The sequence below is a fragment of the Leopardus geoffroyi genome, chromosome C2 (genome assembly GCF_018350155.1).
Source record: "Leopardus geoffroyi isolate Oge1 chromosome C2, O.geoffroyi_Oge1_pat1.0, whole genome shotgun sequence".
NCBI classification, from domain to species: domain Eukaryota; kingdom Metazoa; phylum Chordata; class Mammalia; order Carnivora; family Felidae; genus Leopardus; species Leopardus geoffroyi.
Window position 1 is genome coordinate 148,533,384 of NC_059333.1, and position 13,126 is coordinate 148,546,509.

Sequence of the window (13,126 nt, forward strand, 5' to 3'; positions counted from 1 at the left end):
GAGTTTACTTTGTGCCCCAGTAATCCAACTTGTGTGACTCTTTCTCAGAATACTCTGGCAAAAATATGAGCAGACATAGGCATGAAGCCACTCACTGCACACAAAAGATGTGAAACCACCCAATGTCTATAAGAGAAGGCAGGATACATCTATATGATGGAGTGCTATGTGGCTATAAAAAGGAATGAGAAAGATTTCTGTAGGTGCTATGAAATGATATCTAAAACATATGATTCCACACAAAAAAGAGAAGGAAAGAAGTGTGTAGAGTATGCAACATCATATCTATGTGGAGGGAGGGCCTCAAATATACATGTACAAAAATATACATATGTGTGACACACACAAAAACATTTGGTCTCTGCCTTCGGGTCCTGACACAGAACTCTCTTAAAACCCCTGTAATTTTCTGAGTGATGGGGGTGACTGGAGTGTCTTTTACAGAGCTCCTAAATATCCTGGCATTTCCTGGTAGGAGAGCCTTTTGTTTTAACGAGGCAGCTCTTGGTGGGCTCCTAGTCAGCTTTAGGATGGGGGCTGGTCAGACCAAGCCATGCCAGATCAAGACCAAGCCATGATCGGAAGCTTGGAACTTTCAGCCCCACCCCCTCCTATCCCCTCTGGAGGGTAGAGGGGCTGGAGACTGGGTTAATCAGGCCTCAGTGATGAGGCCTCCATAAAAATCCCTGAACTATGGGTTTTGGAGAGCTTCTGGATTGCCAAATACATTCACCTGGGAGGAGGATGGTATATCCCAAACTGCATGAGGACAGAAGTTCCTGCACTCAGGACCCTTCCAGATCCCATCCTTTGTATGTCTTCTTCTGGCTGTTCACCTATATACTTTGCAATATCTCTTACAATAAGCTGGTAAACATACAAAATGTTTCCTTGTGTTTTGTGACCCATTGCAGCAAATTACCTAACCTGAGGGGTTGGGATTGTGCAAACCCCTGACTTTGTAACCAAGTCAGACAGAAGGTGAATAGCCTGGGAACCCCTTACTTGTGACCAATATTTGAAGAGAGTCTAACACTCTGGGTAGTAAGTGATAGGATAGAATTAAATTCTAAAACACCATGTTGGAGTCTGGAGACTTGGAAAATTTGTTGGCGTGGGGGGAAAACACTCACACGTTTAGTGTCAGAAATGTAGCTGGTAGGGGCGCCTGGGTGGCGCAGTCGGTTAAGCGTCCGACTTCAGCTAGGTCACGATCTTGCGGTCCGTGAGTTCGAGCCCCGCGTTGGGCTCTGGGCTGTTGGCTCAGAGCCTGGAGCCTGTTTCCGATTCTGTGTCTCCCTCTCTCTCTGCCCCTCCCCCGTTCATGCTCTGTCTCTCTCTGTCCCAAAAATAAATAAAAAACGTTGAAAAAAAAAAAAAAGAAATGTAGCTGGTAGAGACGCATTTTTTAAAATTTAAATTATTTTTTAAATGTTTATTTTTGAGAGAGAGTGTGCTTGGGGGAGGGGCAAAGAGAGAGGGGGACAGAGGATCTGAAGTGATCTGCATCCACAGCATCAAGTCCCATGCGTAGAGCTGAAGTCGAACTCTTAACAGACAGCCTCCCAGGTGCCCCCAGTGTTTGTTTGTTTATTAATATGTCAGTACATACTCAAATATGTATGTCAGTATATAGTCAAATCTAGAAAAACACAAGGCTCCCTCATTTCTGACTGCTGAAATTACTGAGAAATAGCGCCTCTCTGCTGGGGATACCTTGCTGATAGCAAAGAAACATGAAGTAGATGTGGTCCATTTGGAGACAGTGGAGGAACAGACCGTATAGGAATGAAGCCATTTGGGAAGAAAAAGCGGTCAAACGGAGAGATCATAACCCACATCTTCTGGAAAATTAATCTGGTCAGTTCAACCTCTACACCTTTCTCGATCAAGTGAACCAATATCCCACAGCAAAATAAAGGTAAGTGCGACACAACAAACCACGCACGAATTCCCCTATGCAGGTAAAGGTGGAGGAGTGTGGACTGGCTTTGGCAGGACCTGCGTGGGGCGCGGCTGGTCAGCCAGACTTCCAGGTGTCTCTTACTGGAGTCTGGCTGACCAGTCAGCCTGGGAACCTATTCTGGGAACCTATTCTGCAGTCAGTCCAAATGAGGACTGCCGGTCGCCAAGTTCAAGCTGCCGTCTCAGGAAGTTTCCTGACGTGGGCTTCGTCTTCCATGGCCGGGACATGCTGGGGGTTCTGGACCCACCGGAGCTCCGACGGCCAGAGGGGACTGGCTGTCCTCGGCAGGCTGAAGGAATGCCTACTGACTATATGCCAGCCCCAGGGTTCGGGGGGGCGGGGACCTGGAACAAGGCAAGGGTCTGGAAAGACCGGGTCACAGGGGGTCGTTGGGCGTACAGGGCACCCGTGTGATTCAGAGTGCCACTCGACACCAATGGGCACGCCCCCGCCCAGGGCAGAGGTGGAGAAATCTGAACTCTGGACTGCCCTGGCAGGGTGGGGCCGCACACAATGATATTGGGGTTCCCTGGGATGAGAGTCGCCCCGGAGGGCCTTGAGGGCTGGAGGAAACCTGGAGGCAATCGAGCAGCTAGTCCAAATGGGGACTGAAAGTCCCCAAAGGTCTGGAATATAAGCCCTGAGGTGTGTGGGCTCTGGATGCCCCGAGGCCATTTAGGCGTTTGGGGTCCTGCAAGTTCCACGGGGTGTCTGGGTTGGCCTTCCCTGAGACACGGGGAGCCTTGATGGCTGGGGGGAGCCCGGGACCCCATGAGGCAGACACTTGCTGGCTTGAGCTCCCTGCACCCTGAGACCACGCGGAACAGGCGGTGGGTCAGTCCAGGAGCTTCCTGGGCCTGGGGCTCCCCCACCTCACCCGGGGGTAGCCCAAGGCCAGTCCCAAGGGCAGGTGAGTAGACTGCGCACGCGCCACTGGCCGCCTGGGTCGCGTGAGCCCCGGGACCTGCAACAGGGCTGATGGAGGCAGAGGCAGGGGCACAGGAGACGGCTATCTGGATACCCGGTGTCTGCCTGGTGCCATGCCTCCTTTGACAGCAAAGCCCACGTTCGCCCCTGAAGGCAAGGCCGGAGGAAAGTGGGTCGCCTTGCCGGGGAGGGGGCCTGGACCACTGGCCAGGACTTCCAGTAATGGGAGACACCTGGAGCCTTGGTTGCTGAGAAGCCAGGCCCTATCACGTAGCTAGCCCGAGGGGAGCCTGAGTGTGTCCGGTTGAAGGCTGCCCATGGCAGAAGGAACTTCAGAGTTGAGGTTTCTTCGCTGGGAGGCCATGTAGGTGTTTTGGGGCTCGCTCCAGCTCCGTGGGCCTGCTGGACCCAGGTTGCCCTGGTGAGGTCCTGGGGCCTTTACTGTGCAGGTGCAAGCGGCCTGCTTAAAGGGCATTGCGAGCGAGACCTGGGTCAGGACAAGGGTGTGGAGAGGCCTTGGCCCATTTGGGGGGCTGTCCGGGCCTCAGGGCATTTGCCTACTTCCGCGTCCTCCATTACGCATGCGCCTCCCCCCTACACAGAGAGCTGGAGGAGGGTGCGTGCGTGGGTTGCCTTTGGCAGGACCTGCCTGAAGGGCCGCTTGGCTGGCCTCTGTCCAGAGACGACACCTGGCCCCTGGGCGACTGGTCAGCGTGGGACCCGTTCAGACAGCCTAGGAGGATGGGGTGTGCCAGCGGCCTATCTGAAGCTGCCACCCCCGCAAGACTTGGGGGCAGGGAGGCTGCCACGTCTCTGAGGGCGATGAGGCCGGTTGTGGACCCACCCGAGCTCCGATGGCCCGGACGTTCCCCGCTGGCCCGAGCAGGCTGATGGGGTGAGTGCTGCCTTACCGACGGGCCCGCGGGCACGGTTCAGGGGAGCCAGAGACCTGGCACAGGGCAGGAATGCGGGCAGACCCGGTCACGGGAGCGGGCTGTTGCTGGAACCAGTCACGTGCCTGAGTCCAAGCGCGACAGTTCAGCGGGGCACACGTCGTCCCCGTCCCCAACGCCCCCCGCCCCCAACTCGCGCCCAGGGCGGAGCCGGGAGAGCCCGGGCTCCCTTCCCGCTGGCGGCTGGGGGCGCGGCGGAAGGGGCCCTGGAATAGCACACACCTGGGACCCCAGCGGTCGGCCAAGCCAAATGGAAACTGCCTGTTGTCCATGTCATCGTGCCGCCTCGGCCGCGCAAAGCGTTGGCCGCCGTGGGCTCCCTGCACTCCGAGTCCAAGCGAGCTGGTTGGAGCCGTGCGCCCCCTGCCGCGCCACACGCCTCCTGACTGGCCCCTTGTTCGGAGGCCTGGCGCGCCCCCTGCCGCCCGAGGCCGGCGCGCCACGTGTGGCCGGGGCACTGCACTGGCGCTCGGAGGCAGGTCACGGGGGCCAGGGAGCCCTGGACCCGGGACAGGGCCGCCGTAGGGCGAGGCCAGGGTGCCAGGAGCCAGGCCTCCGCGGGGAAGCGGGATTCTGCCCGGTTCCAACCCGTCTTTGACCCCAGGGCGCCTGTATTGCCCCTGAAGGCCAGGCTGGAGGAAAGACGACTACCATGGGAGAGCGGGGGGCCTGGGTGAGTGGCCTGGGCTTCCCGCAGCAGGAGGCCCCGGGGGCCTTGGTTGCTCTGGGCGCCAGGGCCCCTATGGGGGAGGGAGCCAGTTCCCATGGAGCCGACAGGGGCCCGCTGACAGCTGTGGCCATGGCGGTGGCAAGAACTTGAGGGGCAGCTTTTGTCTGGCAAGAGGCTATGCAGGTGCTCTGGGAGCTGCCCCGGGGGTCCAGGTGCCCGAAGGGGGCTGCCGCGGTGCGGTGCGTGCAGCACTTGCTCAGGCCAGGCAGGTTCAGGGGAGCCCGGGACCTGGACCCTGGCGGGTGTGTGGAGAAGCCCTGGGGTGGCATCTGCCCTGGGTGGGTGGCAAAAGACACCTGCCGGCTTCCAAGGGCTGAGGGGCACAACCGCCCTTCCCCCTCTAGGTAGAGCTGGAGTTAGTGTGGACTGCCCACGGCCCTACCTTCTCGGAGGGCTGCCAGGGTAGCCTCCAGAAAGAGCCTGGCTGACCAGTCAGCCTGGGAACCTATTCTGCAGTCAGTCCAAATGAGGACTGCCGGTCGCCAAGTTCAAGCTGCTGTCTCAGGAAAAGTTTCCCGACGTGGGCTTCGTCTTCCATGGCCGGGACATGCTGGGGGTTCTGGACCCACCGGAGCTCCGACGGCCGGAGGGGACTGGCTGTCCTCGGCAGGCTGAAGGGATGCCTACTGACTATGTGCCAGCCCCAGGGTTCGGGGGGGCGGGGACCTGGAATAAGGCAAGGGTCTGGAAAGACCGGGTCACAGGGGGTCTTCGGGCATACAGGGCACCCGTGTGATTCAGAGTGCCCCTCGACACCAATGGGCACGTCCCCACCCAGGGCAGAGGTGGAGAAATCTGAACTCTGGACTGCCCCTGGCAGGATGGGGCCGCACACGATGATGTTGGGTTCCCTGGGATGAGAGACACCCTGGAAGGCCTTGAGGGCTGGAGGAAACCGGGACACCATCGGGCCAAATGGGGACTGAAAGTCTGTGTCCTTGTTATCTGATTCGCAGTTAATGTTAGGGATTAATGTGTTTGAGGAGCAATATTGGTATACCTTGTGAACGGCCCTAAACCAGATTTATCGGCTTCCTTTGTTATGTTCTTAACGGGATTGAAGGTGCAATTTGGACACCTGTTAGTGGGTTTGGGACTCTGGATTTCATTTATGAACTTCACTCCTGAAGGACTCATCCAGAGGAGCAGGTGTTCCTATGAGGGAAGTATAAGCCCTAAGCCTCATCTCAGACTGCTCTGGGAAATCCCAATAATTAGTAAAATTCCATAGTTTTTGTATGTCTTCAGTAATAGCACAAAAAAGTTAGGCTGTGATGGTGTTGTTAGTGGGGGCAGAGGAAAGAAGACTAGAAAACTATCTCTATCAGCTGTTTTCCTACATAGGAACAATGAGCTGGAGTGTTTATGGTGAATAACAGCAGAGGAAATGATTTCATCCACTCGAGGGGCTTTTGAATGGACAATAGGATTGAAGAAATAGAACAGCAGAGCTAGTGCAGAGTAAAATGGTTCCAGTACAGACGTGAGGACCCCTATTCGTCCCATGGGTGCCGCTGGGACAGAAGTGCCAGGTCAGCGAATGGCGCCCCGGTGTGTTTGTATTTGTCATCTGGTGCTGGTGGCGTCTCCTCCCGAGCCGCTGGTGCGGGTGCCATTTTTGCTCTGGAGTGGTGCATCCAAGGCATGACCTCTTCTAGTTTTAGAGAAGAAAGTGTGGTTGTTAGTACCAAGCGGAGCCCTGTCCATACTGGGTGCCGTTGGTCCTGTGGTGACCCACTCCTCCAAGTGTTGAAGTACACCCAATCCCCAGGTTGCTAGGAGAGAGGTTAATTTAGTAGGTAGAGGGAGGCAAAAGTTTCCCTACGCGTTGAGTGCCTCCACCATGCGTTGGGAATTAGTTACATGTTTCATGGCCAGAGAAACCTGGGGGTCTGATGGTGAGGAAGAGACGGAGCTCTCAGGAAAGGGCCTCCCATAAGTCATCTCGAACAGGCTATGTTTTACTTTACCCTTTCGGGTGGCTCTTATCCTGGTGAGAGCTATCGGTAATAATTTTAACCATTTTTCCTGTTTCTTGGCATAACTTTGCCAGGGTCTTTTTTTGAGGGTTCTGTTAGCCCGTTCTGTGTTTCTAGAGGACTGAAGTCTCTAGGTGGAGTGTAAACTTCATTGAATGTGCATATCTTTTGCTGCCTTAGAAGTGAGTTTAGAACCTCAACCTGGGTAACGCAAGTCAGGAAATTCTCTTTTCAAAAGGCTGTGGTGATTTATTTGTCCTCTCTGTCTTGCAGGGAAAAGTTTCAACCCATCCAATGAAGGTATCTACAAATACCAAGATGTATTTGAAACCCCAGGGACCAGGGACATGACAGCAAAAGGTATTTGCCAGTCTTCCCCAGGTAGTGTCCCACAAATCTGAGCTGCCCTGACTAGAGGGGCCTGGTTTGTCCTGCAGTAGATGCACTGGTTGCTATTTTCTCAGTAGTCTCTTTTATCCCTGGAGTGTTTATAACCTTTGCCAACCATGAGCGTAAAGCTTCTTTGCCATAACAAATTGAGTCACTTGCACTCTGAAGAAACCCTAAGCAGTTTGCTTAGGTATCCAGATTTGTTATTTACCATCCGTCCTCTGATTATTAGGGACTGCTGATAGCTCTTTATCTCCCTGCAAGAACGTATGGGAGTGAATTTATATAAAGGCACAGAGTGGGTAGTGCCTGCATCAACTGATTTATTCCCCTTTATTCCCTCTGAATTTCCTTTCCTGTGGCCCCTAAAGTGAACTGCCACCTTTTTGGCTTGTGCACTGCTTCTAGTGGGGTGTGGATTTCTTTGCTGTGTTTGATTTCTTTCTTTCCACTATGCAATAATCCTTTCTTTCCATATGGCTCCATGGGCCCAGACTGTGGAGAAGGCATAGGTAGAATCAGTGTAGATAGTTAGTGTTCGGTCTTCACCCAACTCCAAGGCTCTGGTTAGTGCAATCCTGCCTTTCGGGACGAGGTGCCTGGGAGCAGGGTCTTTGCCTCTACGAAGGTGTTCGGGAACACCATTGCATAACCTGTCTTTCTTTGCCTGTTCTCTATAAAAGTATTGCCATCTATAAACCAGACTTCTGCACTGGACAGGTGTTCACTTTGGAGATCTATGCAACTAGAGTAAACTTGATCAGTTACTTCTGGGCAGCTATGGGTGGCTGGTTGATCAAGGTCAGGAAGTGGGGTGGGCTGGTGTCAAAGTATGACCCGGCTTCGGCTGCATCTGAGGGGTATCTGTCAGCATGGCTTGATATTGCAATATTCTGTGTTGGGACAGCCACCGATGCCCCTTGGTTACCAGTAAACCTGAGATCTGATATGGGGTCCAAACTGTCATAGGCTGAGCCATGGTTAGCTTTTTCACCTTTCATCAGGAGGCATGTGGCTGTTATGGCTCTCAGGCAGGGAGGCCAACCCCTTGCCACTGTGTCCATCTGTTAAGAGAAATAAACTATCATTCTTTTTGAGGGCCCAGCTTTGGGTTAACACCCCTGTAGCTATTCCTTGTCTTTCATGCACATTCAAATCAAACAGCTTGTCATAGTCTGGTAATACTACGGCCGGGGCTTTCGTAAGTATGGCTTTCACTGTATCGAAGCCTTGATCACATGATTTATCCCACTCAGATCTGTCTCAGCTTCCTGGAGTTTATCATCAAGGGATTTTGCAGTTAGCCCCAAATTAGGAATCCAGATACAGCAAAACCCAGCCATTCTCCAAAACCCATGCAGTTGTTGGAGGGTTTTTGGTGGGGCTAGCTAGCATATTGCCACTTTTCTTTCTTGGGGAAGGCCTCCTTGTCCCTTGGAAATAAGAAACCCCAAGTCGTTTACAGCTTAGAAATGTGGGCCTTTTCTTTTGATACCTTCTATCCCTTTCTGGCTGGGAACTTTAACATAAACACAGTATTTTTGTCAGGAATGTGAGTGGGGCTGGCTGTTAAAATGTCCTCCACATACACTAGCATGCTCTTTTCCAGAGTTAACTCTTTTGGATCTTGTCCTAAAGAGAGTGGGGAGATCTTGAATTCCTCGGAAGGACTAGTGTCCCATCCTGTGACCGAATTAATGATGTACATTTGCTTCTTGGGAAGTTGCAGACATGGACTACACCAGATGGAGTTGTCACACAAAGGAAACTTTATTTGCAGCAACTAAGGAGATCAAGGGGAATAACTTCCAAAGCCATGACTCTCCAAGAAGGGTTGAACCAATTCTCTTAACTTGGGGGTTTGAGATGAATATTCAGAGGGGGAGTTTCATCACTGCATATAAAAGGCGAACATAGGTTTGTGCATGTGCACTTAGAAAACATACCTATATATGCACCATAGGTTATGTTAATGAACCTTATGTTCCTGCCCCAGGGCAGAGATCCTAACGTTATAATGAAGTTGAGGTAACCGTCCAGCACTTTATGGCTCAGCTGTGCAGGCGTCTCCCTGGTGGTTGAGCTCGAATTTGTCTAGGCCAGTTGGAGTTTTCTTTTCCTGTTCCAGAAATTTGTTAGTTTCAAAAAGATGAAATCGATAGTTAAATAGATCTAAGGCTCATAGGTCATTAGGCAGAATTCTTTGCAGCCAAAGTGCTTATTCTCTGATTTTATGCAGGTAGGTATTTACTTCCCCAGAGGAATTTATCCACGTGTAGCAGGCGGTATTCACTCTTGTCCAGACTCCTCCTTATTCAGCCAGTAGATAATCAAGGGCTGTGCCATTATCCAAAATTACTGTAGCCAAAGAGTCCAGTGATCATTGTTGGACTGTTAGTGCTTTGGTTGTGGGGCCAGCTAGCTCTCCTAATGTTTGGGAAAGATTCCCGATCTTGCATTGGTTGGCATTTCCTCCAATGTATGGGAGAAAGTCTCTGCCCAGGGAGGAAAACCAGAGTCATATATGTGTCCTGGAAGTTCCCATGTAGCAGCCATGGAGGCTCAATGGAGTGGACAGGAGGGGAGGCTTCTGATTCGCTACGCATATTAACAGGGACAGTGAAATGTTCCAGTGAGCATTGACCTCCAAGTGGCCAGCTGCCAACATTCATATGCCCCTGAGAAGTGCTGTCCAGAACAAACACAAATGGAACCAGGTAGAGCCTCGGGGACGCCAGCTCAGGTCTGGTTATTGATAGATTCACTAGCCAAATGTCCTGACCCTTTCAAGTTATAGCTCAGAAAGTTTGAGGTGACATTCTGTGAGAGATTATTCCCTCCTAAAGGGATTTTTTTTCTAAAAACCTCACAGAGGAGTCTAGACCTGGTTTTTTCCCCCTGGGTGCAGGGAAACAGATTGTATTTAGGTAAGGAAAAGATGCGGGGAGTGAGGGAAGGGGGGCTGACAGAGGCTGAGGTGTTTACCTGAGCTGGCACGGTTACAACTGGGGAAAGGCTGAAACAAGCATGGGAACACCTGGCCGTAACAACCTAACCCGACAGGTAACTTCCATGGGCTTATAGGTAAGTCAGCAGTGGGCCTGGGGACTGAAGAGAAAATAATTACGGGTAAGGCCAAGGGGCCTCTGACATCATAAACAGATTGGAATTTCTGGCAACCGATCCAACATTCAGAGAATGTTGCACTAGACAGAGAAATGTGGAGAAGAGCATTGCGTTTTCAAGAGTAAGGGGGTTGGGGGGGAAATAACAAAGTAAGAAGCAGTGGGGAGAAAAAGGTATACTGGCTTGGCCTGGCCATCTTGGGAAAGCTGTCTCCTTCAGCTGTCATTGGCTTCAATTCCTAGAAATCTTTACGTTCAGGTCACCAGTTGGGGTACAGGTCCAGCCAGGGTTTGGTGCTGTCTTTGGATGTGACACATGAATTCAAGAGTCTGAAGTTTGGTGGCACAAGCATTGGTTGACAGTAGCTGCTATGGGTGTTCCCAGTGGAGTTGAAGAGTGTCTTTGCGGAGATGTCTTTTCCAGTAGATGAAGTCCCCAGGTTGCAAGGTGCGATGTTTAAGGTCCCCATCTCCTGGGAGCAGCAGTGTGATGACGACCAAAGTGCTGTCCTTTTAGTAGAAGCAATTAGGCCTTTCCAGTGTCGAAGTGTATCTCCTTTTATCGACTGCAGGTCAAAGAGCAGGGGCCTAGTGGGGGTGGGAGCTCTGTTACAAGGAGAAAAGATTCTTACTAAGTCTCTGCAAATACACGCATGGTTGTGAAACATGAGAACACTGGAGAAGAGTTTCAGAATCCGGAGGGGTTGGGTAGGAAGAAAAAGATCCATGTTTCAACCTTTGTTGTAAAGGTACACTTTACCAAATTACCCTACGTTACAGAGAGCTTTAAAGGAGAGGAGAAAAGGGGACCTTTAGCTCTGGAAAGCAGAATATGAAAGCAGTCAGTTTTCCATGACAGTTTTAGAAATTCTTATCAGTGCAGTGCTGTGATCTTCAGTTGATCAAAACCTGTGTTCCAGAGCATTTGTCAAAGTCTTCGTCATGAGTCGCTTTCAGGAGGAAGCTCTTGAAACAATCATCTGTAGCTGACAAAAGATGTACAAATAGCAACGGTTAGAGATCTGAGGAGAGTTCTTTAGATCACTGACAAAGAAATTTGGTTAGTTCCGTGACAAACATCTCAAGAGAACCAGAATTATGATTGATAACATTGTAGCAGGACATTAGAAATTTCAGGATTTTATAGAATTTCTAGAACACTTATAATGTATGCATATACAAATACCACAAAAATGAGGCTTAGTATTCTTATTTCACATTGCTGCCCATGTAATATAACATATCAAATAATGCTAATTAGAGTAATAACATCTCCCCTTTTATATTCTCCAAGTCACTTTTAGGTGAAAAGAACTTAATTTTAGAATTTGATTTGGGGAAGTTTGTCAAAAAGTATCAAAAGGTTTTGGACACTTGACCGGGTAGGATCACAGACCATTTTGAAACAATATTTACTTGCCTATTGGATCAAAGTGACAATTAAAGATTTCAGAGGCAAATACAATGGGTTGTTACATCATTGTTGCTAAAACTTAGCTCTCTTAATATCCAGAAGACTTAGTTTACTTGAGTAATCAAACACCTGATGGTAAAGATTAACATGAAGTACAAGAAATTATTTTGATAAAACACAAAATCTTTGCTTTCTAATTAGATTTCTTTAAAAGGTAAAACCTTTCACAATATTTTATCAAAAGCAGACCTATAGTCCAAGAAAACTTTGTCCTTTTAACAGATAAGAGATCATTTTTAGTTTTACATAAGTATGTTATTGGTAGTAAGGCTTAATTTTAAAACCCTTATAATAACAATTTAACTTTTAGCCAACTTGACCAGATATAAAAGTCCTTTCTCAAGATTCTTTTTCCACAAACCTTCTACACCTTTTTTCTTTTTCTTTTTTTTTTTTTTTGAGACCGAGAAAGAGGGCATGAGTGCACATGAGCAGAGGAGAGGGGCAGAGGGGAGACAGAGACCTGAGCTGAAATCAAGAGTCAGACGCTCGGGGCGCCTGGGTGGCGCAGTCGGTTAAGCGTCCGACTTCAGCTCAGGTCACGATCTCGCGGCCCGTGAGTTCGAGCCCCGCGTCGGGCTCTGGGCTGATGGCTCAGAGCCTGGAGCCTGTTTCCGATTCTGTGTCTCCCTCTCTCTCTGCCCCTCCCCCGTTCATGCTCTGTCTCTCTCTGTCCCAAAAATAAAATAAACGTTGAAAAAAAAAAAAATTAAAAAAAAAAAAAAAAGAGTCAGACGCTCAACTGACTGGGCCACCCAAGTGCCCCTGCAACTTTCTATATCTATTTCTGTCCTTTCTTTTTTCTCATTCTGGAACACTGTATTTACTTGAGGAAAAAATTACTTTTTTTTCCTACTCCCACCCCGAAACGCACACACACAAGGATGTCCTTCATAACATTCCTTATCTAAAAAAAAAAAAAAAAAAAAATTCTGTTTTCCTTACTTTTCATATATGCCCATTTTCTTTCATGCTTATTATTTCTAGTGGTTTTTTGTTTTTGTTTTTGTTTTTGTTTTCAACATTTTATTTATTTTTGGGACAGAGAGAGACAGAGCATGAACGGGGGAGGGGCAGAGAGAGAGGGAGACACAGAATCGGAAACAGTCTCCAGGCTCTGAGCCATCAGCCCAGAGCCTGACTCGGGGCTCGAACTCATGGACCGCGAGATCGTGACCTGGCTGAAGTCGGACGCTCAACCGACTGCGCCACCCAGGCGCCCCTCTAGTGGTTTTGTTTAAAAACTTTTTTTTTTTTTTGCTGACAATTTCAACTTTATTAGCTTCCAAATTTCAAAAACTTATATACCTTATCTAGATATGATGCACGATGGTTGTTACAGATTTACTCTCAGAGGATAGCTTAATTGCTTATGCATTACCCGAGGTTAATAGAAATTTCTATATAGTTTAAAAAACACACACCAAAACACACACAGGCTTTTCTTTAGAAATGGAAGTATTAGATTCACTGGCATCTGTGGGCTCATGCTGACAGTGCTCCGTTAGAGTGGGAGTGATAGGACAGGCCAGGGCAACAGGATCCCCACGTTACTGTGGAAGAGGCTTCTCTTAAGTCACGT

General features: G+C 49.8%; 1 protein-coding gene and 1 long non-coding RNA gene across 2 annotated transcripts; both read right to left on the reverse strand.

The window, feature by feature from the left end:
• Nucleotides 1-3,670: 3,670 nt before the first annotated feature.
• Nucleotides 3,671-5,483, reverse strand: LOC123610419. Its single transcript, XM_045501011.1, has 4 exons — nt 5,333-5,483; nt 5,146-5,242; nt 4,069-4,586; nt 3,671-3,911 (listed from the first exon to the last, which is right to left on the reverse strand). The coding sequence occupies exons 1-4, from the start codon at nt 5,481-5,483 to the stop codon at nt 3,904-3,906; spliced, it is 774 nt and encodes a 257-aa protein (XP_045356967.1). The 3' UTR covers nt 3,671-3,903.
• Nucleotides 5,484-8,693: 3,210 nt separating this feature from the next.
• On the reverse strand, nt 8,694-10,030 carry LOC123575757. Its single transcript, XR_006700982.1, has 2 exons — nt 9,931-10,030; nt 8,694-9,440 (listed from the first exon to the last, which is right to left on the reverse strand). It is a non-coding gene; the product is annotated as an uncharacterized LOC123575757 (long non-coding RNA).
• Between the last annotated feature and the right edge of the window lie 3,096 nt (nt 10,031-13,126).